Source organism: Notolabrus celidotus, chromosome 7 (assembly GCF_009762535.1).
Source record: "Notolabrus celidotus isolate fNotCel1 chromosome 7, fNotCel1.pri, whole genome shotgun sequence".
Lineage (NCBI taxonomy): Eukaryota > Metazoa > Chordata > Actinopteri > Labriformes > Labridae > Notolabrus > Notolabrus celidotus.
Genome location: NC_048278.1, coordinates 12,067,203 through 12,092,048, shown reverse-complemented (window position 1 = coordinate 12,092,048; position 24,846 = coordinate 12,067,203). Strand labels below are relative to the sequence as shown.

The 24,846-nt window shown below is 39.8% G+C and overlaps 1 protein-coding gene across 2 annotated transcripts; it reads right to left on the bottom strand.

The window, feature by feature from the left end:
• Positions 1-302: 302 nt before the first annotated feature.
• On the bottom strand, positions 303-24,504 carry LOC117816411 (phosphatidylinositol 5-phosphate 4-kinase type-2 beta). 2 transcript variants are annotated; one of them, XM_034688661.1, is made up of 11 exons: positions 24,452-24,504; positions 20,007-20,685; positions 14,526-14,623; positions 13,583-13,679; positions 13,307-13,459; positions 12,154-12,300; positions 8,793-8,831; positions 7,888-8,001; positions 4,592-4,853; positions 4,170-4,273; positions 303-1,462 (listed from the first exon to the last, which is right to left on the bottom strand). In XM_034688661.1, exons 2-11 carry the CDS (start codon positions 20,148-20,150, stop codon positions 1,382-1,384), a joined length of 1,239 nt encoding a protein of 412 aa, XP_034544552.1. In that variant the 5' UTR covers positions 20,151-20,685; positions 24,452-24,504; the 3' UTR covers positions 303-1,381. The 2 variants fall into 2 exon arrangements, with proteins under 2 accessions (XP_034544552.1, XP_034544551.1); XM_034688660.1 differs by lacking the exon at positions 24,452-24,504 and having other exon boundaries at positions 4,586-4,853; positions 20,007-20,663.
• Between the last annotated feature and the right edge of the window lie 342 nt (positions 24,505-24,846).

Here is a 24,846-nt window from a genome sequence, read left to right as displayed (position 1 = left end):
GATGAGTACAGATAGGCATTATGACCTTTCCTCCAAACCCAGCAGAACAAAAGTAAAAATATTTACACCATTCCTATCAACAGCAGCTTTAAGGCCAAGTCTCCCTCTTTTTTTTTTATTAGACTGGCAGAAATGGGCTTCCATGCATATTTTATGGTGTTTTGAAAATGGGAAAAAAAACCTTGGGATCCACTTACTTTGCTTTTTCTGATTTCCAGGATTGGTCTTGGAGGATGAAACTGGGGTCAGTTGTCATGGAGACAGCCTGGTTGTCATCATATGACACAGAGTCAAACAACAAAAACAAGATAAAACTCCCTTTAATATGCAATGAATCATTTTCAAGTAACCTTTTTTTCTAATGTCTGTCGGTAACAAAACAATACTGTATACAAACACAAAATTGCTACATTAATGTAAACAAGATATAAAAATGATCCTTATGGTAATAAAACAAGTATTTGCTGCAGAATTCCCCTTTTTGTGAAATTTTTTTTCTTAGACCAACCTCCACCAAGCTCACGGTTAAAATGTCAAAAGTATTCAAAAACAATATGGCAACGTAACATTCAAACACCAAGTTTTTTTTCTGGATTTTGTCGTTTTCGTCATAACACTCAGATGTTCAGTTCAGTGGTTTGATGTTTCAACTTACTGGTGGAGTCTCATGTACACATCAGCCATGCATTTTTGATATTGCATTCATTTACTTAATACACCATTATATATTAATGTGTTATCCCCTGTTGTTCCAATTTGTCAGCAGAAGTTTGTCTTTTTTCTGTTGTTACAGAGAGAGAAGTCTGAAGGCGACTGTCAAAAAGTCTGTCATGCAATCTGACCATTCAGCATCTGTGTGAGTTGTTTACATCTGTTTGTGTGTGTGTGTTTGTGTCTAAGAGAAATCATAAGAACAACAACGACATGAACAGAAACCGAAGAGACTCTACTAACGAACTGGTAACTGCTGAAGCTGACACTCGTTCAAGGCATTAGTGAGACAGTTTCCGTGCTGGCGTGAGAAGTAACAAGGTGGCTGAGGCGGATCGGGAGCCGGAAAAGTTTAAAAAAGAAGAGGGAGATTATCAGGATGTTGTTCCAAATTCTGTGAGGGGTTTCACGAGTTGTCCTTTCAGTGGATGAGGGAAGTTTGTGTGGTAAAATGTAACAGGCTTGATGTATCCCTCCTGCCAGACTTGTGCTGGCTGTGGGAGGACAATGGTAGTTTTTTTTGTTTTTGTTTAAAAGGGGATGGAGAGGCCAAAGGTGGGGGGTAGGAAGATGGACCTATGCTGAGGTGAGGGAGGAGAGAAATAAGTGCGTGGCGTTTGACAGATCTATGACAGAAGTTAAAGGCTGGACTGAAGGATGGGAGATGAGTCTATGATAGGATGTTGGACATGAACTCGTAGAATCGTTTGGAGTACTGCTCCGGGTTCACCGTCGAGATCTCGGCTCCCGCCTGTGAAACAAACACAAACAGGGAAGAAAATGACATAAATGAAGCATGAGAACAGCAAACCCTCTGATCAACTTGTGCAACTGTTTCAGGCCTAAAACATAAGACTATATCAGAGAGTTCCTGAATGCTCAATATTACATAGACATATGTGGGGCTCAGTGGGTAGACTTGGTCGTCTATCAATCGGAAGGTTGGCGGTTTGATCCCAGCTCTGGCAGTCACATGCTGAAGTGTCCTTGAGCTGAACCCCAAATTGCTCCCGCTGAACAAGTTTAGCGGTGTGAATGTGCTTGAAAGATATTAGCTAATATTGATGGTCCCTCACTTTATAGCAGCCTCTGCCATCAGCGAGTGACTGAGTATGAATGGGTGAATGTGACAAGTAATGTAAAAGCCCTTTGAGTGGTCAGAAAGACTAGAAAAGCACTATTTAAGTACAAGTCCATTTACATAATAAGGATTATTTAATCAGAAATGATAGAGGTCCAGTTAAAAAAAATCCCAGGCAGAGGACCTTGACCTCATAATAATTAACTTGTAATATGGTTCATATTTCAGAGTAGCCTGTAGCTTTATAGTCCATGCATGAACAATTAATGTCACTTGGCTGAGTTCTGCCCTCACTCATATTCACTTGACTCAAATGGTAAATGACTGTGATTATAAAGCAATTTCTCTAGTCCTCTGACCACTCAGAGCACTTTTACATTAAAAGTCACATTCACAACACATTCATCAGCACTGGCAGAGCCTGCTAAGTATGAACTATGGAAACGCACCACCATACCTCAAAGAACTCCTCACCCAGCAAACCCCAACCCGGAATTCACGCTCTACACATCAAAACCTCCTCTACCCTCCCAGAACCAAGCTCTGGGCCATGGGAGATCGGGCCTTTTGTGCTGCTGCACCACGTCTGTGGAACTCCCTGCCCAGCCACCTCAGGACCCCACAGACTGTGGATGCTTTTAGGAAACATTTAAAGACCTTCCTCTTTAAAGAGGCTTTTAACTTATTTTGAGTACTCTTTTTAAGAAATGTTCAAGTTTGTTCCCTCCTTTTCACTGTGTGCTTGTAGCTCTTTGAGATTTTTTTTCCAATATGAAAAAGGTAATTTATACAAATGCTATATAAGTTACTAATTATCAATGTGAAATAGTGTATTACATTACTGCATTTTGACACTCAGAGTAAGAACCAAATAAGGCAGAAAAGCTAATCTTGAAAATAAGCTATTGTTACAACAAACAATAAAACACAGTAACCAAAAAAAGACTGAATTGATAATAACAACTGCTTCTAAAATAATTCCTTTGCCTGTTTATATTAGTTTAATAAAATATTGATACACTACAGTAGAATGGTATCATGTTTTGTAATTCTGTGACAAAAGCATCTTGCAGTTGTGCATTTGGTGTTGTTTTAACACTCCATCACTAGGTGGCAGTGTTGTAAACCTTCAGTCATTCAACTCTTCCACTCATACACAATAACTTAGTGCACTCACACCAAGTCCAGCTGCCTGTACAGTACCTAAGCAGGATTGCCAGACCCCCCCCACAGTCCCTCGCTGGCCTGCATTCACATAGCTCCAGGCCCAACTGGGCTTACTGCTTGTGCGTATGTCATCACCATGAAATATGACACAGTCATGGCTTTGATTCAACAAATTATATTTAAATGTTTCAATTAATGAATCTAATTATTAATATGATTGTGCTCTGAGAGACAGCTTGTCACTGCCAACCTGCTGCAGAGCGGGAGAAACAGTATATCATTATCCAGTGTTTTATGACATGTACAGTTATGGCGCAGTCTAATCATTTTATTGGTAGTAAACCTCTGCAGACTTCAACTCGATCCTCTTGAGGGAGGCTGTAGGCCGATGTGAACTTGCTCGTGTGGTGGATTCACTGGCAACATACACTACAATTGACAGTTAATCCTTCTACTCCACCAGTATGAGAGTCACCTTTTTTTACAGTCTTTCTCTGACAGAAGTTCGGCTATGTTTCCTCTTATCATTTTTGATGAATACAAGTTGCCTTGTTGCTTTTGATGAGCAAACTTGACCACATTCAAATACTACTCTTTTCTCAATGCCGTTATGTCAACCCGACGTGTGTAAGTAAAAAGAAAAAAACGTGCACTGTCATAAAAGTAGCCTCAAATAGAAAATCCAGTTTTCAAAGAGATTTCAAGGAGAGCAAAAAAGCTTGTATTTGCACTAAAACGGTTATTATTCATCATTTATACCGATTATGCAAGGCTGCGATAGGAGTGAGCAACTGTACCGTGCAGAAGCTCACATTTTCAGCAATGCCAGGGCTAAGAAAGAGTACCGTACCTGTGCGCGGTGTAGAGCACACACACTGATCAAACAAACTGGATTTTGGGGCACGGTATGGATTGTCGAGTGTGAGTGGGCCCTAGGACATGAAGAATGAGCACATATTGTGCTGGTAAATACAAAAGACACTGGTCTAAAAAAGGCAGAGCTATTAGTGAGGAAGTGAATCTCAAAATAGGGAAACTTAATCCCTGTGCTGGGATGCCAATTCTTGCAATACACACTAATAATTATCTATTTTTATTTGTTTCATAACGCCTTTTCGATTTAAAAAGATCGTTTTTAGACTCATTACTCTTCTGTCTTTATTCCATGTAGCCACAGAGTGAAGGGTCCTGATGCAGTCTTTACACTCACCCCGTGTTTCACAGTTTTGGCAGCATGTGCAGCTTTTTTCTTAGCGTCATAGTGCGTGAGGATGTCGATGATAGCCATAAAGTACACCTCCTTCTTCACAGCACCTGAGACAAGAACAACACATCACAAGAGTTACAGACACCTTGAAATTAATTTAAAAGCTGCTGTGGCCTAATTTCTTCTGTGCGACACACTTTTCTATTATTATATATGACGACTGATGATCTGACCACTCCTTATCTGATCCACAGCTTAGTTATAAGTCCTCTTAACCTGGCGGATGTAAAGAGTTTTGCTTCACTATGTATGTCTGGAAGAAAAGGTTCATTCAAAATAGACAAGTAGTCATATCATCAGCCGTTACTGCTTTATTGAAAGCTAAAGCTACGTTCACAAAGTAAGAAGCCAAAGATCACCCTCACTGTCGTGGCTCTTGATTGCGTAAACATCCACAGAGGGGTCGAACTCCCCGGGGCCGAAGAATCCTCCACAGTTGAGAGGGTTTCCGGGGCTGTCAGGAGGAGTGCCAAAGGAGCCGGTGAGCACGCCACCGCCCATCCCATCGTTCTCGTACTCGTCCTCCTCTCCTGTGCCCTCCACGTCCATCTCCTCCTGCTCAGCCCGGTCTACATCATGGATGCCCACCAGGAGGCTGTAGTCCATGATCTTCAGAGTGGCCAGGAACTGACAGGGAGATAGAAAACATGGATCAAATGTGGAATGCTGCACACACTGCACACCAGTCTCTTGAACATACTGTGCATCAAGCTGCTAAATAACCAGTTGGTGGGGATCAAAATCAGAGCAAATGGTGGAGAGACTGTCTGCCCAATTTCACATGGTGGCTCAAACATACCTACATTTTTTATAAAGTTGCTTAAACTTCATGTGTAAATAAAAAAAACTGTTTGCTAAGATGTTCCAAACAATAACTCTAAAAGGTGATACTGATTACATTTTCATTTGAGAACTCTTTGTCTGTATGGGTGATAAACTGAGACTTTGCAAACCATGATGCCCACATCCAGGCACACTTGCTGACATGGACTTACCAGTCATAGTTTGTCCTTCTCTGATTTGTCAAGTCCCTTATTATAGTGGAAAACCAAATATTATGATCCTTGTCTCACAGCAACAAATAAACACCTAGTTACAGGTGCAACTGACCTACATGAGCAGGAGATGAACTGTTACTCGAGTGGATTGCACTATGCTAAAACACTGTGCTAAAAGCAGATTTTTGTTTTTAAGTGTTTAATTTTTTTTTTTTTTAATGTATCAGGTGACTTTTTACAAGTTAAAATCAATTAACCTTGTCTGATCTAGTCTGCACTTAGCCAAAGTGCCCAAAAATCTACCGATTCTGCCTTTATCGTGGGGCACATTGTTTTTTGTGTGACGTCCAAATAGGCCTCTGGGAACTGATGACGGGATAAACAGCTACCAACCATGACCTCCTTTCCTGTCCACTGCATTAACCAATCAGCAACTTGATAGGAGGCAAATCAAAAATAGAGTTGAATTCAACACTCCAGACATGTCTGCATAGCACCGTCATTTCTTAGTTCATTACATCTTCGGACAAGCTCCTGTTTATCTCTTTCAGTTGAGTCTCAGTTTCACTGTAAATAGTAAGTTACGTAGACGCCCCACTCTAACTTTCTTCCCATGTATGAACCCAAGAAAGAAACCGATCCTCTCATGATGTACTGGCAAGCAACAGGACTTAAGTTTGATGTGATAACAAATTGATGATGCAGATTTGTAAAAAGTAAAATACAAGTTTTGTCTGATCTGTCCTCAAGAGAAGAAGAAAACAACTTCTGAAATGTTAGTTAGTTAAATGGAGGTTGGATTGATTCTTTCTGATGCACTCCAGGGAATCAGGGAATCTGATTGGTGAGGCAGTTCAAGCTGATATGTCACTTAACTTAAACTTTTGGATCCAGAACAGAATGTGATCAATAGAACCTTTAACTTTTCCTTCTTTGCTGATTTCAGCAGTTTGAAGTTCCTTTCTTTTCTGACTCAGACACAAAATAATTCCTCTAAGCTTGAGGAAACATGCAACAGATGTTTATAGTTTCATCACGGATGAGAAGTAGTTGATGAGCTGGGGTCTCATTTATAAAGAGTGCGTAGAATTCTTACTAAAAGAGTACGTACTCCAAAACCCCGTAAATGGCGTGCGCCAAAAAGAATTCTGATTTATAAACCGTTTGCACGCAAACTTTACGCAATGTTCCGTTTATAAATCACAAACCACCTGGAGATATGCGCACGTAGTTTAGCCTCGTATTCCGCCCTTTCACGCCTATATTCAACTGCATACAGTCAATGCAAAGCACTTTATGAATGAACATGCAGACAAATGAGCTGGAAGATCAGAGGTTCTCACGGTGAATCACGTCATCAACAGAGAGCAAGACAGAGAAAATAAAGTTTCTGACACACAAACCGTGGTCCTCGTGAATGAAGCGGAGGTCAGAGAGAACTTACTGTGTATTTCTTACAGCAGAAGGGACACAATAAAAATAAAATAAAAATATAAATAATGAGTGACTCCACGTTGCTGCAGCATTCATGTATCCGTCAGCAGTGCCAGAGCATCCATCATTCATCATTACACACGGTCTCACTGCAGTGTTTTCATGTTTACAGGACACACACTTTATTTCACATTACAGAGAGCTCACGTCCTTCAGAGATCTCCTCACTGATATTATCTGACAGAAGTTTGATCCGTGAATATAAGTTTTAATGTGCTGGTTTCATCACGGGCAGCTTGGCCTGCGCTCTGACTGATTATGATGATATGTAAGATAATAACTCTGAGAACAGGTCATGGCTTTACTCACACACTTTCTCATTAACACAGTAAACACATGCAGGTGATGAAGATGTGATCAGTGTGTGAGGCAGCGGGGCCGTGTCTCTGCACTCCGTGTGCGTCGTACAGCAGTCTTATTAAAAGTATAACTACATGTAGTGACTCTGCACAGCGTTAGAAACATTGAAAACATGACTGTCACTTGCTCCGCGGCTGATTTACGTCTTCTGATGTTTCTTTGGTTTTACCTCCAGATGAACACGTTATTGATACGGTCCGTTTTGTTCCTTTACACTTTGGAGAAATGTGACGGTGAGACAAAGCTGATTAAATATTTGATGAACTTTAAGACACGCTTTTATCTTTTAATGACAGCTTATTGGAAACGACTCACCACAGACACACATTCAAATAGACTATGTTGATTTTAGTGATGATGGTTACGTGGGTCTGTTAATGTTGTTATTCAATGAATGAAATGTGTAAAAGGCATCAAAATATAGTCTGATTTCAGTTCTCCTTCTCACCAACTGCGTCGCCAATTTCCCCCTGCCTCTGAAATGTACGTACGCCTGGGTCAGAGTTTGCTTACCAGTAGTCACATTTTCACATCAAGTTTATTTTTTATAAATCACAAACTTGGCGTGAAAACTGGCGTACGCCATTTTCAGGCCCCATTTTGTGTGTAAGCAACCTTTATAAATGAGACCCCTGGTCTGTAGGACCTTCCAACTGCTTGACAATGACATTCAGTGTTGTCTCTCTGAGCTTTCCTCTGAAACGTCTGCACATCTGTACAACAGGCCCTCTCACAGCATGTTGTGCTTTATAACAGATGATTTAATGATATAATAGCAGACATGATGAACTCCTGGATGTGTTTCTCACCTCTACGTCCCGTTTTAGCTTCTCCAAAAAGTACTTCTTGTTGTCATCTCCAATCTGCAGCTTCTGGCCTTCATTCAAGAAGTCATTGTCTTTAAAAGTTGGGAGTTCTTTAGCCTAAAGGAATAAAAGGTAATTGGATGTCAAACTCTAAGAAATGTTGGTTTACATCATCAAGTGTAAAAAGTAGACAAGATATAAATACTAGGTATAAGTGTTTAAACAGTCATAAATGTCATATGAAGAAAAAAGTATACTGAGGGCACCAACTGTACTTTAAAGAGTTAAGTTCTTACTGGAAAGAAAGTCTAACTATAAAAACATGGACTTAATTGTCTGTTGACATTTATTAGTTAGGGTTCATGCAGATTTATGCCAAAAAATGTCCATGACTTTTCCATGTCTTTGAGAGAAAATGTCCCGACCATGCAGTCTCTCAAACATCTGTGTGACCATGAAAATAAGATCCATGTCAGAACTCATAAAAGTGCATCTTAAAAATGTTGGACAAGCTATGTAGTTTGATAAAAAATGAACAATAATTCAAATTATGCAGTCACAAGTAAGATGATTATTGAGTATACTCTATATTTTGTTGACTTTTCCAAAACATACTAAAATATTTATTTCTTCCCAAGCTTCTCCAGCCCTAGGAAATCATTGATTTTAAAACTCAAGGACATTTCCAGGTTTTTCATGACAGTCCAAACTCTGAAAAGTACACTAGCAGTGCATGAAAACACAACAACGCCATGATGCCAGCGCAAAGAGGCACCACTAGACATATCCTGTTACTTATAACCATTCAATTATCGAGCATTTCACAAGTCTGCCTCTGAGTTGAGCTAAGGGCGTTTATTTTGGTCCCGTAATGTCAGCAAACATCGCTGAACAGAAATAAAACTCACCTTCTCCTTGTCGCTGGCTTCCCTAGAGACCGTAGAACCCTAAAAAACGAGAGACAATAAGATGAAAATAGAATCAGCTGAAAGCAGCTTGAGACACATCAAACGCACTGTTAGCACATTACCCACTGTTACTCAGACAGTTTCTTCTAAACTGTCAATATTGGATAGGTAGGGCTGTTTTCTCATGAGAGTACTTGGCAAGAGAAGAGGAGGCTCGTGCAATGAATGATTATTTTTAGGAGGGAGTAAAACAGCAGTAAGCACACTCTGTTCAAAAACTACTGGTATTGAAAATATTCAGCACAAACCCAGAACTCTTGATTCAATGAGCTGGATTTGTAATCTCCTGTGGATGTTAGAAGGACACGTTAAACTTCTCCCGATTCAAATTCAATGACATGCCCATTTCCTCCCTCTGACAAGACAAATCTCAAAACTTCTGTTACATGCCAGGAATTAAATCACTACCCACAGACTGTTTATCTTGAGCTACAAAAAAGTTAGAAAGGAGCACAAAAAGAAAACAGTGCTACTTCGTAATTTGAATAATTTATGATGTTTGTATCACCAGATAAAAATAACCGGGAAGTTTTATTTTGGATCCAGAAACACTAAGCAGGAGTGCCTGATTCACTGGTGTTAAAAAAGATTAAGCATATTTACAGCACAGAGATATTCCTCAGAGTCAAACAAGCAAACAGACATGAAAGTGAATATCATCACGCTACTTACAATAACACAAGTTACATCCCCTACAGCATCCAATGCACAGTGTATCCTTATTAGTGAAGCAGAACCAGAAACATTGCTTTTTTCCCCTCCACTTGTCTTCTTCAGTTGTTTAAAGGTGGTGTCTCCATTACCCACAACACCTCCCAACTATCAACAGTCAGGTCAGAGTTTGGGGTTTGTCATGCCCAAAGCTTCTAATGGAACCAAGCTGGCAAACAGATGGATATGCCATCACCTCTCAGCTTCCCTCAGCTTTACCTTCCAGTGGTAACTACTGGACGATTAAAATCCCCCTGCAACCAAAAACACATTTCCCCCAGATCGGCTTCACACTGTCACGTCTGAAAAAACTGCTGACAGAACTCCTAAAACTGCAAACAGGGTCGTTTATAACTCTCTCTATTATACAGTCCTGGTAGAGGTTTTTAATTTTCTATGCTCTCCTCAAGCCAAAGCAAAGCGATTTAATATCTATGATGTCACGTTTATGAAGAGAATCACAGAGGTCATAGTGTTATACTGTAAGATATTTGTAGTCTAATGTTATATTATGTTGTCCTCTGCTTCTTTCCCTACATTTTGTATTTTTATCTGGCTCCATTTCTCATTTGAACTTTGTTATTCTGTCTTTCTGTTTATTGTTTTCGCACCAAGACAAAATTAATCTTGTGTGAAAACCTACTTGGCAATAAACCTGATTCTGATCTTGCGGGGGCTTCAAGTGAAAAAAAGACATCTCAAAGGAAGGTATTTTCTTGTCCTATACATCAAATAAACACTTTTAAGTGGACTGACCAGCCGTCATCTCTGTTTCCTGTGGTACCCAGGTGTTGATTATACATGCATGAACTAGGCTGAAGAAGAGACGATAAGCAGAGATCACTTAAGGTGATAGGGTGACTTCACACATCTTCTTTTGGAGCAGGGATGTAAAATTCAAGTATTTTCTGTGATCAATCTTTGGAAATATTAACAAATGCCAAATATGTTTTTTCCCTGAATCAAATTTTCCTTCACAACACTGTCAGTGTTGAATCGCTACAAAATGTTAAACGCTGAATATCAACGTGCTGAGCAGGCTCAAAAACGTAATCCCCGCGGACATACAGTCATATAAAGTGAAGGCTCAGACTTCAATATGTGGATTTACTGCAACAATGGATCTGAATAGAAACACATTTTAGACTCACAGTGTCCAGTTTTCTGTCTACTTGTTCTTATCGAGAAAAATAAGCATGTGAACGCGGTCAGTCCGCCGGCGGAGAAAAAAAGCGCTTGTGGAGACCTGTCACTCAGCCGCAGCCCCCAGCTGAGCGTCTCCGCTGTGTGCAACACCTTTAGTCAGCTGATTCACATCGAAACATGCTTTAAACTTAAAACACCTCCCAGATAGCTGAATGAAGTATGAGACCAAATGATGTCTGTTCCACGTGATCGAAAATCGAAACAAAAAAAATGTGCTTGAGTAAGTTCTTGTTAACATCCCTACTTTGGATCCTCAAAAGTTTCATAATAAACTAGCTGTCCTGTTTTTCTATCCTCTCTGAATAAAGGAATAAAAGCCTCAAAGTAAAAACTTAAAAAAAAAAACTCAGGAAACAATCAAAATGTGATTTACACAGCTAAATATGGGATCACAGAGTCTTCAGGCAAAGTCAAATTGTTTGCAGACTGTGGCTAACAATAGCAGCGCTACCACCACCAGCTGTCAGTCCTCCTTGCAGTTTATGTCCACATGCCTGTGCTGGTTACACGCTGCTCAAGTCGAGTGGTTATATGTCAGTTAAACCAATCACAGCTTACATGCAACTTAATCTCCATTTTTTTTAGATCAAAATACTGAGAAACCACGCCACGCTATGAGATGACATTTCAGGCCGTAAAGCAATACAGCATTACGGCAGTAGTCATCAACTGGAACTACAGTCCAGTTGTTGGCAAATGGGGGACCTATGATCATCAAAATATTAATACTTCATTTGACTAAGTAGTAACAATAGTACCAACTAGCAAGACTGGCGTTTAAAGCATAGAATGTATAAATAATGGACGTAGTATCCGTGACGTCACCCATCTGTTTCTTTAAAGGTGCACATTACTAATTTTCAATAAACTAAACTTATTTGCCTGTTTTCTTAAACTGAAAGTAATGGTTTACATTTTGTAATTATTTAATAATATAAATGTATTGAACTCTTCATAGGGACATTTTGGTGAATGGGTTTTTGTTGCATCACGATTGAGTCTCCAGATGAGGGGAGGTTGATTCCAACCAGGCGCCCCTAATTACAGAGCTTCACTCTGATTGGTCCAAGAAAGCAGGTATTTTCACTCTTGATAAGGATGTGAGGAGAGCTAAATGTTAATATGCTTTAAATAATTTTTAAAGATTTGTCTGCAGAGGACCCATGGTGATATACTGAATACATCAGTCTAAACAAACTATTTTCCCCTGAGGAATCAAACTCCTGCATACTTGTCGATCTTTTCCATTTATGCTTCCTGCTACCTACAAGTACAACATATACCATGAACATGTCTACATCTATTATCTTCAACAGTGTTAGTGAAGTAGTGACAGCTGCTGTGAGAAGTGCTGTAGAATAGGGGGCTAACCAGCATTTCTTACCTTTAGGTCATATTTGCGGTGCACTGTCAGGCGATGGCTGAATACATTCCGGGTCACCACCATGTAAGTTTCCACCCCGTCCACCGTTAGCCTGTACATGCCCAGGAACTGAGGGAGCAGCGTGTTGCCATGACACTCCACAATAAACTGGAGGCAATCAAGGGAGGAGAGCAGAGAGTGGAGCATTAAGTGTGGGAGTGAGGAATCAAATATACAGTATGAAAACTGATTAATACCACTGCTCCACAGTCGCATCATTTCTGCAGAGCTGCTTTATTTACATGCAATAGCAACTTTTGATTAAAAACACAGGAACTGTGTTTTGTTCATGTTTATATTATACACACGTCATATTTCTGCTCTTGTATGGATCTATAAAAGAGAGCATTGATATTAACAATTGTTGTGGTTTCAAATTTGAGCCCTATTATGAAATACTTCGGGGTCTCAGTTGCTGATCAGTAAAGAAAAATGTTTGGAAAATTGCTGCAGCAGATTGCTTGAGCCTGCAGCCGGATAAAGGGCTGTGATTTCTGGTCATGTAATACTCTGGGATAAAATGTGCCTGATCAAAGTACAGCCACTTCAAGTATGTGCTTTTGCAGCAGACAGGCCCGTGTGGTTAATCTACGTGTCTGAGAACAATGCTTTCAAACCATTTCTACTGAGAGAGACGTTTTTGTTAAAGAGTTGGATCGAGTTTTTGGAAACCAGAAACAGCCTTCATCGCCCTCCTCAAAGTCACTACTCGCAAGAAAAGTGGTTTTACCTTGTACAGCACAGCACTGAAGAGCTGCCTTCATCTTTTTTGTTTGTTTGCTTATTTTGTGGCACACAAATGAAAACTCACTCTCTAAAAACGGAAAAGTCACACAACACCACAAGCAAACTAATACATAAATGATGAAGCAGTACACAAGCAAATACTGAGCTCTGCAAGGCAAAATTACTGTTTTGTTTCCAACAGGTTCAAATCTGTAGGGATCCTTATGTAATGTTGTTGAGCACTAAGACAAAAGAGCCTGTCAGCGGCTGAACAAGAACAAGAACTATTAATCATACCCAACATTTGACCACATTACTGATAGTGAAGCACTGACTCATAAACTTTCTGCCTGCTGTTTCTGTGTGTGTGTTCTGAGGTTTTTTTTACCTGGTGATATTTCTTTAGGATGTTGTGCATCTCAGCGATGTCCTCACTGGACACAGTTTTGATTACAAAGCGGTGGTCGTAGCTGGACAGGAAGCGGTTGCCAAAGCGACCCTGGGTATCGCTGTTGAGTGGAGCGCTCCTCGTCAGAGAGTTCTGCCATAAAAAACAATCCAGATGCACTCTTACTTCAAAGTAGAATCATTCTCATATTGTTCTTTTCATTGCATTCATGTATGTGTTTTTTTTTTAATCTTCCGCCTTTTAGAGACCCCTCACCTGGTAGTCCTGGTCATCGATGCAGAACCTCTCCCTCAGGTTTCTGAACACCATGGGACAGTACTCTTTGAACTTAAAGCGACTAGGCAGGTTTTCTCTGGCAGAAAAGAAACAGACAGTTGCACACAGTCAGCAAAAAACGGAGCCCAGAGGCTTGTTACTGAAAAATGAGGAAGAGTAGTGTAATGTGCAATATGTTTGTTCTCTGATTGTTGGGTATGTCTCTGCGACTGCAAAGACAACGATGCAACATAAGCTAAATGTAATCTGCTTATGTTTTTAAGTCCTTCCTCTAAATGCATTCGCTCTACTCCTGAACATTGAATTAGGTGAAACACAGTTAGCCTGTTGGCAGACAGCAAAGAAAACCATAATGTTATTACTAAAGCCAAATGTTTTCTAATCTCAGTAGTGACCAATTCTTCAGAGAATCAATTTAGACTTGTGCTATTTGGGACATTCTGTTCGCATATGAGCCCTCCAGCTGCTGAAATTGTCTCCGGCCTGCCTGAATCCTTGATTAAAGGGACAAAAGATGAGCATCATTGAAAAAAACATAAAGTGGCAAATCTCCAAATCTCTAGATGTTCTTGTTTTCAAAAACATCGGAGGCCAGAAACTGTCATTCAAAATCAGTTTCACATTCACCCTGTGGTAATATCTCCACTGTCACTTTGTTGATGCTGGCACTGATTCTGAAAACAGCACATATTACAGAAAAGAGGATGTAATGAGTGCAGGGAGCTGCTGAAGGCACAGCTGGTCATTTTTTGAATTCATAAATAACAGAACAGACACATATATACATGTAAGACTAAAGAAAACATGGAAATCTTTCAGTCACTTTGGAGTGACAGCTGGTGTTTTAAACTCTGCTGGTGGTGATGATTGTGCCCTTAATGGATCAAGATAGCAATGTTTACACTGACTGTGATATACCTACTTGTTAAATAGATGGTTGTCCACTTTGATCTTACTGTAGGCTTTAAAGTCATCTGGCATCAGCATTACTGGTACAGGCACGTTACTTAACTCGTTCACCTGAAAGAGAGAAGTGAGAAAACAGAGAGACAGATCAGACGAGAGCCAGGGGAAGACGAGAAAACAGTTGGTATATACACAAACATGCTGTATGTTTATTCAGGAAAGTAAGAAACCAAAGCTGCAATGTTGACTTTTGTGATTTCAATATGGGAGCAGTTTGCTTAAACAGACTCCTACGCAAAGTGCTCCACTGTGCGGCTCCTGTCTAACAAATCAGGATGTTCTTTAAACATCATATCATCAGGGAACAATACAGCACACGCAAATTAACACAACAGATCTACGAACACCAGATCACAACAACTTCAGTGTGCACAAACAGTACGTGTAATCATCCTCACGTAATCCACACATTCCTCCATATCCCTCCCAAAGTCAGCAGCACCGATCGCTCACTGCACGACCAAAGACCAGACTGACAGTTCTTCTTGTTACTGCTGCTAACAAGCACCCTGACTCTGATCTTATCTGCTGCAAAACACATCCAGAGCAACAGCCCACACTAATAGACTTCAGAGGGAAAAGACACACACATTTTTGGTTATCAGTTAAATAGCCCTACAGGGAGAACCGAGTTAAAGAGTTGGACAGATAAGGAAAGTGCAGGGAGAAAGTCGAGTTAAACAGACTATGAGGAATCACGAAGAGCAGAACAACAGAACGGACGGATGAACCTAAAAAGGGTGGAATACAGGAAGTTATTGCTGTTTGGTAATCAAATACAAGTTTTCCTCATTTTGAAGAAACATTAATGTATCTGTTACAAAACAATAAAAGCCTGATTGAAATGGTGTTTGGCCTTTGTTATGTGCTGAGAAGGGATAAGTGTTGGTGTACATGATTAATTTTCTATATATGTGAAAACCAAGCGGCAACCTCCGGTCTAAAAATATGAGTCCAATGCGAAAGTGCTAAAAACTGCAGTTCATCAAGGGTCCGCTTGAGGCTGGCTCCGGAAGTACCGGAAACCACATACACACCAATTCAAAAAAGCCAATCTTTACAGCAGAAATAAACATGTTTACAGCCTGGTACAAAAGACGAGTGTAGTCTGGATAGTTTATTTCTTGATCGGCACATACTGTATGGGGGGTGAATTTTTTCATAACGCTGTAATTTCAAAAATATTGACATTATGAGTCTTCCAATGAGAGGCACAGCTGACTTGATTGACAGGCGGAAACACTGTAGCTGTTAACAAGGAGGCTCAAAGCCCGCCTCTTTACATCACAATTGCTCGACAGCAGCAATATGGCTGCCGTCGACGATTGGCCTCAAAACAGCCCTTCAGAAACAGATGGGTGACGTCACGGATACTACGTCCATATTTTATACAGTCTATGGTGAAGATTTAATAAACTTTTTTAAAGAAAATGTATTTTCTTGAGTAATATTTTGATTTTGATTTAACGAGGATAGAAATTTTAAAAGAGCAAAAAACTGGGAGAGGGAGTGGAGGAATGACGTGGGAAAGGGGTTGCCGGCCGGAATAGAACCCGAGCAGTCCTCTCTCTCTCTCTCTCTCTCTCTCTCTCTCTCTCTCTCTCTCTCTCTCTCTCTCTCTCTCTCTCTCTCTCTCTCTCTCTCACTCTCACTCTCACTCTCACTCTCACTCTCACTCTCTCTCTCTGACCCCAACTCCGTTGAGGCAGATGGCTTTCTAACATGAGTCTGGTTCTGCTCCAGGTTTCTGCCTGTTCAAAGGAAGTTTTTCCTCGCCGTCGTAACTAGCTAAATACTGCGAGGTGCAATGCTCATGGTGGATTAAGATGAGATCAGATTGAGTCTTATCCTGTCTTGATGTTGGGTCTTTGTTAATAATTTAACATAGAGTATGATCTAGACCTGCTATGTTTGTAAGAGCATCTTGAGATAACGTTTGTTGTGATTTGGCACAATACAATTGAACATTGATTGATTGATTGACGACAAGGGCACACAATTTAACCACTAGGCTAAATCAAAGGATACATTTTGAAGGATGAGTAAAAATTTTATCAGTACAACATTTTATTCCGTCAATGCAATCACTCTTTAATAATGTTGTTTGTTTGTAATGAAAGCAGCCTTATGAGAACCATTGCGTGGTCATATTGATGCACAATCCACGTGGAAGAAGTTCTTTGTCATTAGAGGACCCCCCCCCCCCCCCCCTTTATAATCAGTACTGGTCTCAAAAACCCAGAACTGGGGAAGTCCTCTAAGGCTGTTTCTTCTGCATGCTGATCTGACACCTACCCTCTCACAGTGCTTACAGGCATGGAAAATGACAGCATAAAAGTAGTCCATCTTGTCATTGATGACCTTGTTTGCCTTCAAAGGTCACAAAGAGGTAACACTGTTGATTTCAATCTGTCATCACCAGCTAAACATTCCTGACAGGAGCTTTAAATACAGTGAGCACAAACACACACCTCCGTTAAATTGTTATTTTAACATTAGCAGTACAATATTTGTTTAAAGTTTCAAAAATTAAAAGTCAAGTCACATACTCTCGTTGTGCTCATGCAGTCACCTCAAATGACTAAATTAATTTTAAAAAGATGAAAACATGGTGTGAAAAAAATCTATGAAATGTGTTTAACAGGTATTTTCTATACAAAAACACTGTCATTAAATGGAACATTAACAAAGATCAGTTAGTTGTCAGCATCAAATGGTTGTTGTGATTAAAAAAACGCCCGCCACTGCGTGGAAGTGAAGTCCTCCACCATCCCAGCCCCAGCACTATTAAATATGCATCCAACTTCTGACTGGAAGAAGAGGACTTTGATGAGGAGTCTGTTTGATGTCTTGAATCGGCTTCCCACCCACACCTCAAATCACTGGTTCTGTGTGCTGCATCCACACACCCACTGCCAAAGTTCACCCACTGAATACTGCAGTGATAACCATATCATTAGCTGCCTCCTTAATTCCCTGGTTGTAAGCATTTCAGCCACTGTGTCATTTCTTTTAACAGCGTGCCTGGTGTTGGGGGTTCTGGTGCCTGACTGAAATCCACAGAGGTTTAACACATGAATGGATATCCACTGTCACAGTGTCAAATCTGCTGTGACTACAGTCACTATCAGCAGCTTTGGCAGTTAGCCATGTATGATCTATGACTAATTGAGGTCTAAATTTGTGTTTGGAAAAGAGGCAACCAATATATAAGTCAGCTAACACTGGCAGTCTACACACATATGTTTTCTAATATGAAAACATCATCCAGACAACATCAAAGTCAAATTCAGTCAAAAGTGAGTTTGTCCTGAAGTCTGATCTAACTCAATGCTTTGTTTTTAACTCTACATTCACTCTCAGCACTGTCATCAGTATATGTGGCAGAGCACTGCAGCTGAGACGACAGTATCCACTTTGAAACATGCTCTCTAACAAAGTTCTATGTTCAAAAAGCAGCCTCCTGAAGACCTGTGCGTGGTCACATCTGTGCAAAATCCTACCACAAGCCACACTGGAAAGAAACTCCAGCTCAATTCATCACTACATCAGCTGCCTTAGAGGAAAAGATCCAATTTTCCTCTGACGAAATTGGTATCGAATTGTTCTCAAAAATCCAATAGTGGTAGCCGTCTTGTCACTTTGTCATTAGATGATAACAGTGCTGACGACTCCGTAATGTACATCAGGCGGCACAAAGGGACCACAAATTTATCAAGAGGCCTGAAAATAAATGACACCTGACTGTGGCGATGAACTCACACTGCAGATAACAGAGTCGTATGCTGCTCTATTCAGAGCAAAACAAAGTTTTAACCCTGGACACATCTCTCTGCCACACCTGAGAGGCTGATTCAATAGCACCAATTAAAGTGTGCAAAAGTACGGATGCCCTTATACATCCATACATTTTATTGACTCCATTTTACCAGGATAAGGAGTAATTTCATGTTGTTATCTAGAGAAATCATTATCTCAAGATCACAAACTACTACCCCTGTGATAACCTCTTAACTTCAGCTGTTTTTTTTTTTTAACTTTTTATTTGCTTTTTTCCAATATTAACAAACATGAAGCACAACACATGATACACAAACAAACATAAATATAGTAAGGGGCTCCTTCTCAATATCTATATAGTTTTTTTTGTGAAGTCTTTTCCACACAGCAGTTATCACCACCTGTCTTTTTATTCTGGTAATCAGTCCATTTATTCCAGTGTTGATCATGGGTCAGTGCTTTAGTCTGCAGGTAATGTGTCAGTTTTTCCATGGAATATAATTCTTACATTATGGCCAGCCACTGTGGCAGCTGTTTTCTTGAGATCTTGACTTTTGTTTTTGAAGTAACTTGAGATGTTAACACTTTTCAGGCAATCAAGAAAACCAAAACAATTGACCAGACCATGAGAGCATTATCAATACCTCTACTGACCACACTGATGAGATTAGTGAAGCCTATTTTTCTTTGTTTTTAGCTTTTGCAACTCAGGGAATATGCTTAATGATAATCTCAAATTAGAGATTGCAGATTAGAGATGCACATCCTGACAAAGAAACTGAAATGAACTTGTCACTAGAAAACTGAGTAAAGACGTGAATGAATGCATGTCCGCTTCCATAACAACATGTGGGTGTCTGACTAAACAGTTAATAAGTGTAGTGCACACTGGGCAAGACCAAACTGTTTGCGCAAACCCACTTCATCCATCACTGGAGTCCAATCTGCCCTTGGCGGTGCTTTTCATAGCCACGGGCAGCCTCAGCCAAAAGTAAATGTGATATATATTTTCGGCTCTATTTATAGAGGAACTAATGCGATCGGATCAGCGCAGCGATTGAATGCAGGCATCGAGCCTCTGAGCAGCAAATACAAGCAGAGAGTAGGTTTATTCAAACAATAGGGAGGCTGCTGCTGCTGCTGCTGCTGCTGTCTGCAGCTGTGGGACTGAAAATCAGTGTAACCTGCTGCTCCGGCTGCCTGTCACACCCCTCCCACTCCATGCCTGCACTACAGCACAGCAGCTCACGACTTGGCTCCAAAAACACCTCACCATCAATGATTTATGACGCTAGATTGTTAACGCTGTGCTTTTGAATGGATATACTTAACCCGCAGTGGAGATGCACATTTCTGATGGAGTTTAAATCCCTGCAAAACGCACGCTTCAGGCAACTAGAAGCTGCGGCTAGCTAAGCAGCAAGCAAGCAGACACTACAACCTGTCTTAGCCCCATATGAATTAGTATAAAGGACTGCAGTTCAAGCTCAAGTCTGCACATTTGGCGATTAACCATGAAAGAGTTTCATACCAAGAGCAACAGAAAGCATCAAAGCTGGCTTGACAGATGAAAGCTGTAGGCTAACAAGCTACATGCTAGCTAAATCAAAACAGCAGCATAAACAAACCGCACACGACACACACAACACGTACTCACCGTATGGTTGACACCCCACATTAAAACGCTGAGAATCGGCTCACTTGCACGGAATAGTTTCACTTTCTGTCCTATAAAATGCTTCTTTTTTGTCTTGGTTTTGCTCGCGCTGATGGGCGCTGCGCTGGTGCAGTTGGATGACATGTCTCAGGCTGAATTTAGGGTCCGCAAGACGGCACTCACTGTCGCTCAGAGCCTCCTCCACACACAACAACAAAAATCAGAAAGGTAAGAGGGTTTAAAATCTATAAGTGCATCGTGCTCGTCGTCCAACTCGCAGCGAGTCTGTGGGAAGGATAAGTGTCTTGTTGGGAGTCAGCGGTGGAGCATTTTGCGCCGTCACCACCCTTCCTCCTCCCGAGCAGGCCGCGGCGGAGTCCAGAGAGGAGCTACCCGGCCATCAGGCAACACCGCTGCCTCGTTCTACTGGAACATAAACATACAGCGATACAAACTCTCCAGGCTGCTTCTATCCTTCCTCTTTGACTGCTGTAACTGATGTGATACCGTCTCACTTGACAGTGGGTAATCCCATCATGATGCGCCTGAGATTGTTGTCAATCACCGCCAGCCAGCGCTGCGTTCGGGGTCTCCTCAAGATGGCGTCCCTGCTACACTTCACAGTCAACAGCGCCTCCTGCAGGCCGCCGGGAGAACTTCAGGGGATCCCACACCTCACCTTGAACCGTAGATAGAACATGAACCAGGATTACCCACAGGACAAGAATAGCATATTGGCTGAAGCCAGGACTAAAGACTGAAAAGCCGAGGCTAAGCCCACCCGGTGCATCCCTGCTGTCACATGTTTCTTTCAATGTGCAGTAGTATCCTCCTAAAGGTAGTATTATTTACTGGTTACTGAACAGGCTGAAATTAATGTTGATGCCTTTATATGAGCTTTAACGCAATAGCCATCAGCAAAAATATAGACAAATTCTTTAGAGTTAAATTATTAATGTCTGAAACTGCTGCAGGGTAGTTGTCAGATAAAATGATGAGAAACAGCCCTCTTTTTTCTACCTTTACTGACAGATGTTAACATGTATCCTTACATTTGTCTGTTTTAAAACATCAGGATGAGAATATTTGGTTGAAAAGACTACTTTGTATGCATGTACAAAAAAAAAAAAAAAAAAAAAAAATCAACTATGAGAGAAGATGTTGGCCTGCTCTTCCTTCACAGTGGATACTAAAGTTGGCACTGACTCACAGGAGCTTTAAGTCAGCTGCCAACATGTATGTTTAAATGCTGTTTAGGATGGAAACATTTGCATTATTTTTTGCCATACCCCAAACCATAGGACAAAAAACTACCAATAATACAATAAAAAGATTGATCTGTGTTGTATTTTTATCAAAAGGCAGTTGTTGACTTAAGTGTGTTTATCAGAAGATCATTTCCTTTTGTCTTAAGCTGCAGATGTTAGAAATGTCATCAAATGATCTACATTCCAGTGTGAAACTAGATCAGTTGAACATTTTACAGTGCCAAATATACTTTTATCAAACTTTCAACATATTAAAAACATATCCTCACCAATACCTCATGAGGAATCAAACTAAGGATGTTTTTATTAACTCATACAAAAATTTAGGAAAGCCTGACAACAGCACAACTAATTAAAAACAATGAGATCATTCTTAGTTATTAAATCAGCAGCAGTCTGTATTTCTGTTAAGGAAAAGGAAAAAAAACAGATATGTTTCCATTGGAATAATGAGACTTTAACTTTATGAAGTCCTCACTGGTGTCCCCGAAACCATGCATGTTTATAACTTGGAGCTCTGGTGTCAGGATTCAGGTTATTAAAAAGTTACATTTATTTTTTTGTTTGTTTGGTCTTGTTTTGTTTGTAGAGTCCAATCTTACGCAGGCTACTGAAATGCCCCAGGGAAAAAACATGTGGACATGTGAGTGCCCTCCAGTGGTCGATACGCCATGCTAAAACAATTATTGCAGTTATGTGTTGAACAACAAGTTTTAGTGTTTTAAACACAAACTTATGCACTACAAAGTTGTTTCATCATCACATATATCAAAATCTGTTTACTATGCAATTTTATAGTTAATGTCTTTCATCTCAGCTTTTTGCTTTTACCAGGTCTGTAACAGATTACAATCAATTATGCCATCTTGGCTGAAACATTCATGTAAATCCAATGAATGAGGAATAAATGTTTTACATTATATTAGGTGAAAGAAACCTTCCCTAACATCATCAAGTTGCATTACTGGAAGTCAACAATCTTGTGTTTTTTTTGTCTGGACTGATGTAAAGCAAAAAAAAAAAAGATTGGATACCTCCAATTCTGCAACCGAAAATGTAACAAATTCTCTAGTGCTCGGTCTCCTGTGACAGCTTTGTGAAAGTTAAATATTAAACTGTTTCAGTACCCCTCTGAAACATGAATTACTCCACTGTCACACTACATGATGCAGCTGGCTGTAGATAGGTGTACATGCTCTTTTTCCCCAACAAGAGACCTTAATATTCAAGATTAAGATGACCAACATCCAAAGATTAAAATCGTCTTTAGCATGACTTTATCCTTTTGAATAGATTTTTCATACACTGTCAAAGATCCATTATGCTAAACGGTATTCATATGATCTTTGTGCTTGTCACACAGTAACCAATCACTGGACTGAGCTAAACTTTATTTTATAGCAAATAAACTGAAAATATGCACCACAAAATGCTCAATAGAAACAGATTTAAATAAGTTAAAGCTGTAGTAAGTAACTCTTAATTTGTGTTGATTTTAGAGCCCCCTGTGGGCAAATGATGTTCATCTCATCACTATTTTGATCTAGTCCTGTACATCAACATGTAGGTTGCCCTCTTGCTTCTGTAGGTTATGATTAGGCATCATTATCAATTTAGTGTGCTATAAACCCATTTAAAAACTCTCCACGAGGGCTTTAAAACAAAATAAAATAGAAATGAAAAGAATTACAGCACCAAACAGTATTTTGTCAAGCAGATTCAAGTCAATCAAGTTAGTATGTAAAGGGCAAAACACTGTGAGAAACAAAGAGTTAAGTCTACAATAAAAAGACAACATTTGAAAAGATATTGTTGGGTTTGGGGTTTATTTAGCAAATATCAACATGTGGAGTCTCTCAGATCCTCAGGCAGACTGCTGCAGAGACCAGAGCTACAACACGTTACATCAGTCTGTGCTCTATATTAACCATGTCAAATGTCCTGGCAGTTAAAGATGTGGTTTTATGCTTTTTGTTTCCTATTCTAAAATATGAAGTTAAAATGTTGGATGTCAAAACTAAACGTGGGCAAAGTTTCAAATAGCAAAGTAAATATGTGTTGGAGTAATCCCCAGATGAGACTGCAGGCTGCTGAGAACAGCTTGTCCAAAAAGTCACACGAGAATTCAAGAGCATTTTCAGCAATGGCTCAAATCGTGACATCACTAATTGATGAATGTCATTTAAAGTCCAAATTTGTCATTATAAAAAGAGGAAAATAACTTTGTTGCATGGCAACAGTGAAGGAGGCTTCAAGAAAGATGGGTTCTGGAATTCTGTGGGTCCTTAAAGAGACAGTATCTGAAAAGAAGCATTTCAGACAGAGGCTGAAATGAAGGGTTTTGCTGACACCAGACTACAATAAGTAAATCATTATTTTCACTGTAAATCATGTAAAGCTATCTCTCAAAGCTATCAAAGGAATAATATAAAGCTTAAACGATGAGCACAATACCCCAGCTTCAAATTTGTAATTATCATCAGTTGTGCAGTATCCCTCATAGAGTCAGGGACTAAGATCCCTGCCAGGTGGCTTCAATGATGGACAATTCTACAGTTAATTGAAGAAAAGTACACTTTTACGTGATTGACGATCTGAACTTAGTTCAGTAAAGGAAACACACCCACTGCTGTCACTTCTATCTTTGTCTGTTTTGGTTCTGGCTGCATTAATTGCATTAATTGCTGCTCTCCGTCCAACACTAAACTTATGCATATATTTGTAATCTTAGATTTGTCAGTTTGGCTCTGATGTACAGTTTGAATAAAAATAAATCTGATTTTAACCTTTACTTTAGTGTTTTTATAAGAATACTTTAATACTTTCAAAGTTATGATTGAAAAAAACATCATGTTGGTTATTGAATCATTCACATTAAAAAAAAACAACCAATTAATAATGTCTTCCATCTGTATGATTTTATATGCTTTTGAGTTAAATCTGTTTTTTAATACCAGTGCATAATGCAAAACGCAATGTATTACACCAAAAATAAAGAGTCGTGTTGATAAATGTAAATTAGTTTTTTGTCATATACTGAATGATACAGTGGTTAACACAACAAGCTGCATGCTTATTTCGGTTCAGTTAAAGGCTAGAGACATACAGAAATCACAATTCAACTCCTTAATAGTGCATGGTAACAAATTCTAGTTTGACGCTTCTTGCATTAAATACCGGTTGTGTTTGCTTTGATGTGTTCCTCAAATTCTTTCTTTCTTTCTTTCTTTCTTTCTTTCTTTCTTTCTTTCTTTCTTTCTTTCTTTCTTTCTTTCCACGTGTTTACCTAATATTTAAAAAAATATTTAAATGAAAACGGAGTAGGACCTGCAAATCTCCAATTAACTTGCAGAGGTCTTTGTGGGCCAGCCCCTCCATCAGCTCAGGCCGGGACGTGAGGCCTGCTGGGCCTGTGTGTGTGTCCTGCAGAAAAAAAATAATTTACAATCACAGCCGGACACAGTGAGGGCGGGGCGGACTACACTTCTGTGCAACTTGTTAAAATAAATTAATAACTAGGTAAGACAAAAAAAAAAAAAAGCAAATGTGACGTTAGGCTGTCCTGCAGGATA

What these genes read in the sequence shown, in the direction of transcription:
- LOC117816411 (XM_034688660.1), bottom strand. Translation starts at nt 20,150, where the DNA reads ATGTCATCCAACTGCACCAGCGCAGCGCCCATCAGCGCGAGCAAAACC. An exon ending in GACAACCATCTATTTAACAA is followed by an intron (nt 13,680 to 14,525) that starts GTAGGTATATCA and finishes CTTTTCTGCCAG; the next exon opens with AGAAAACCTGCCTAGTCGCT. An exon ending in CAAGAGCCACGACAGTGAGG is followed by an intron (nt 4,274 to 4,585) that starts GTGATCTTTGGC and finishes TTCTTGTCTCAG; the next exon opens with GTGCTGTGAAGAAGGAGGTG.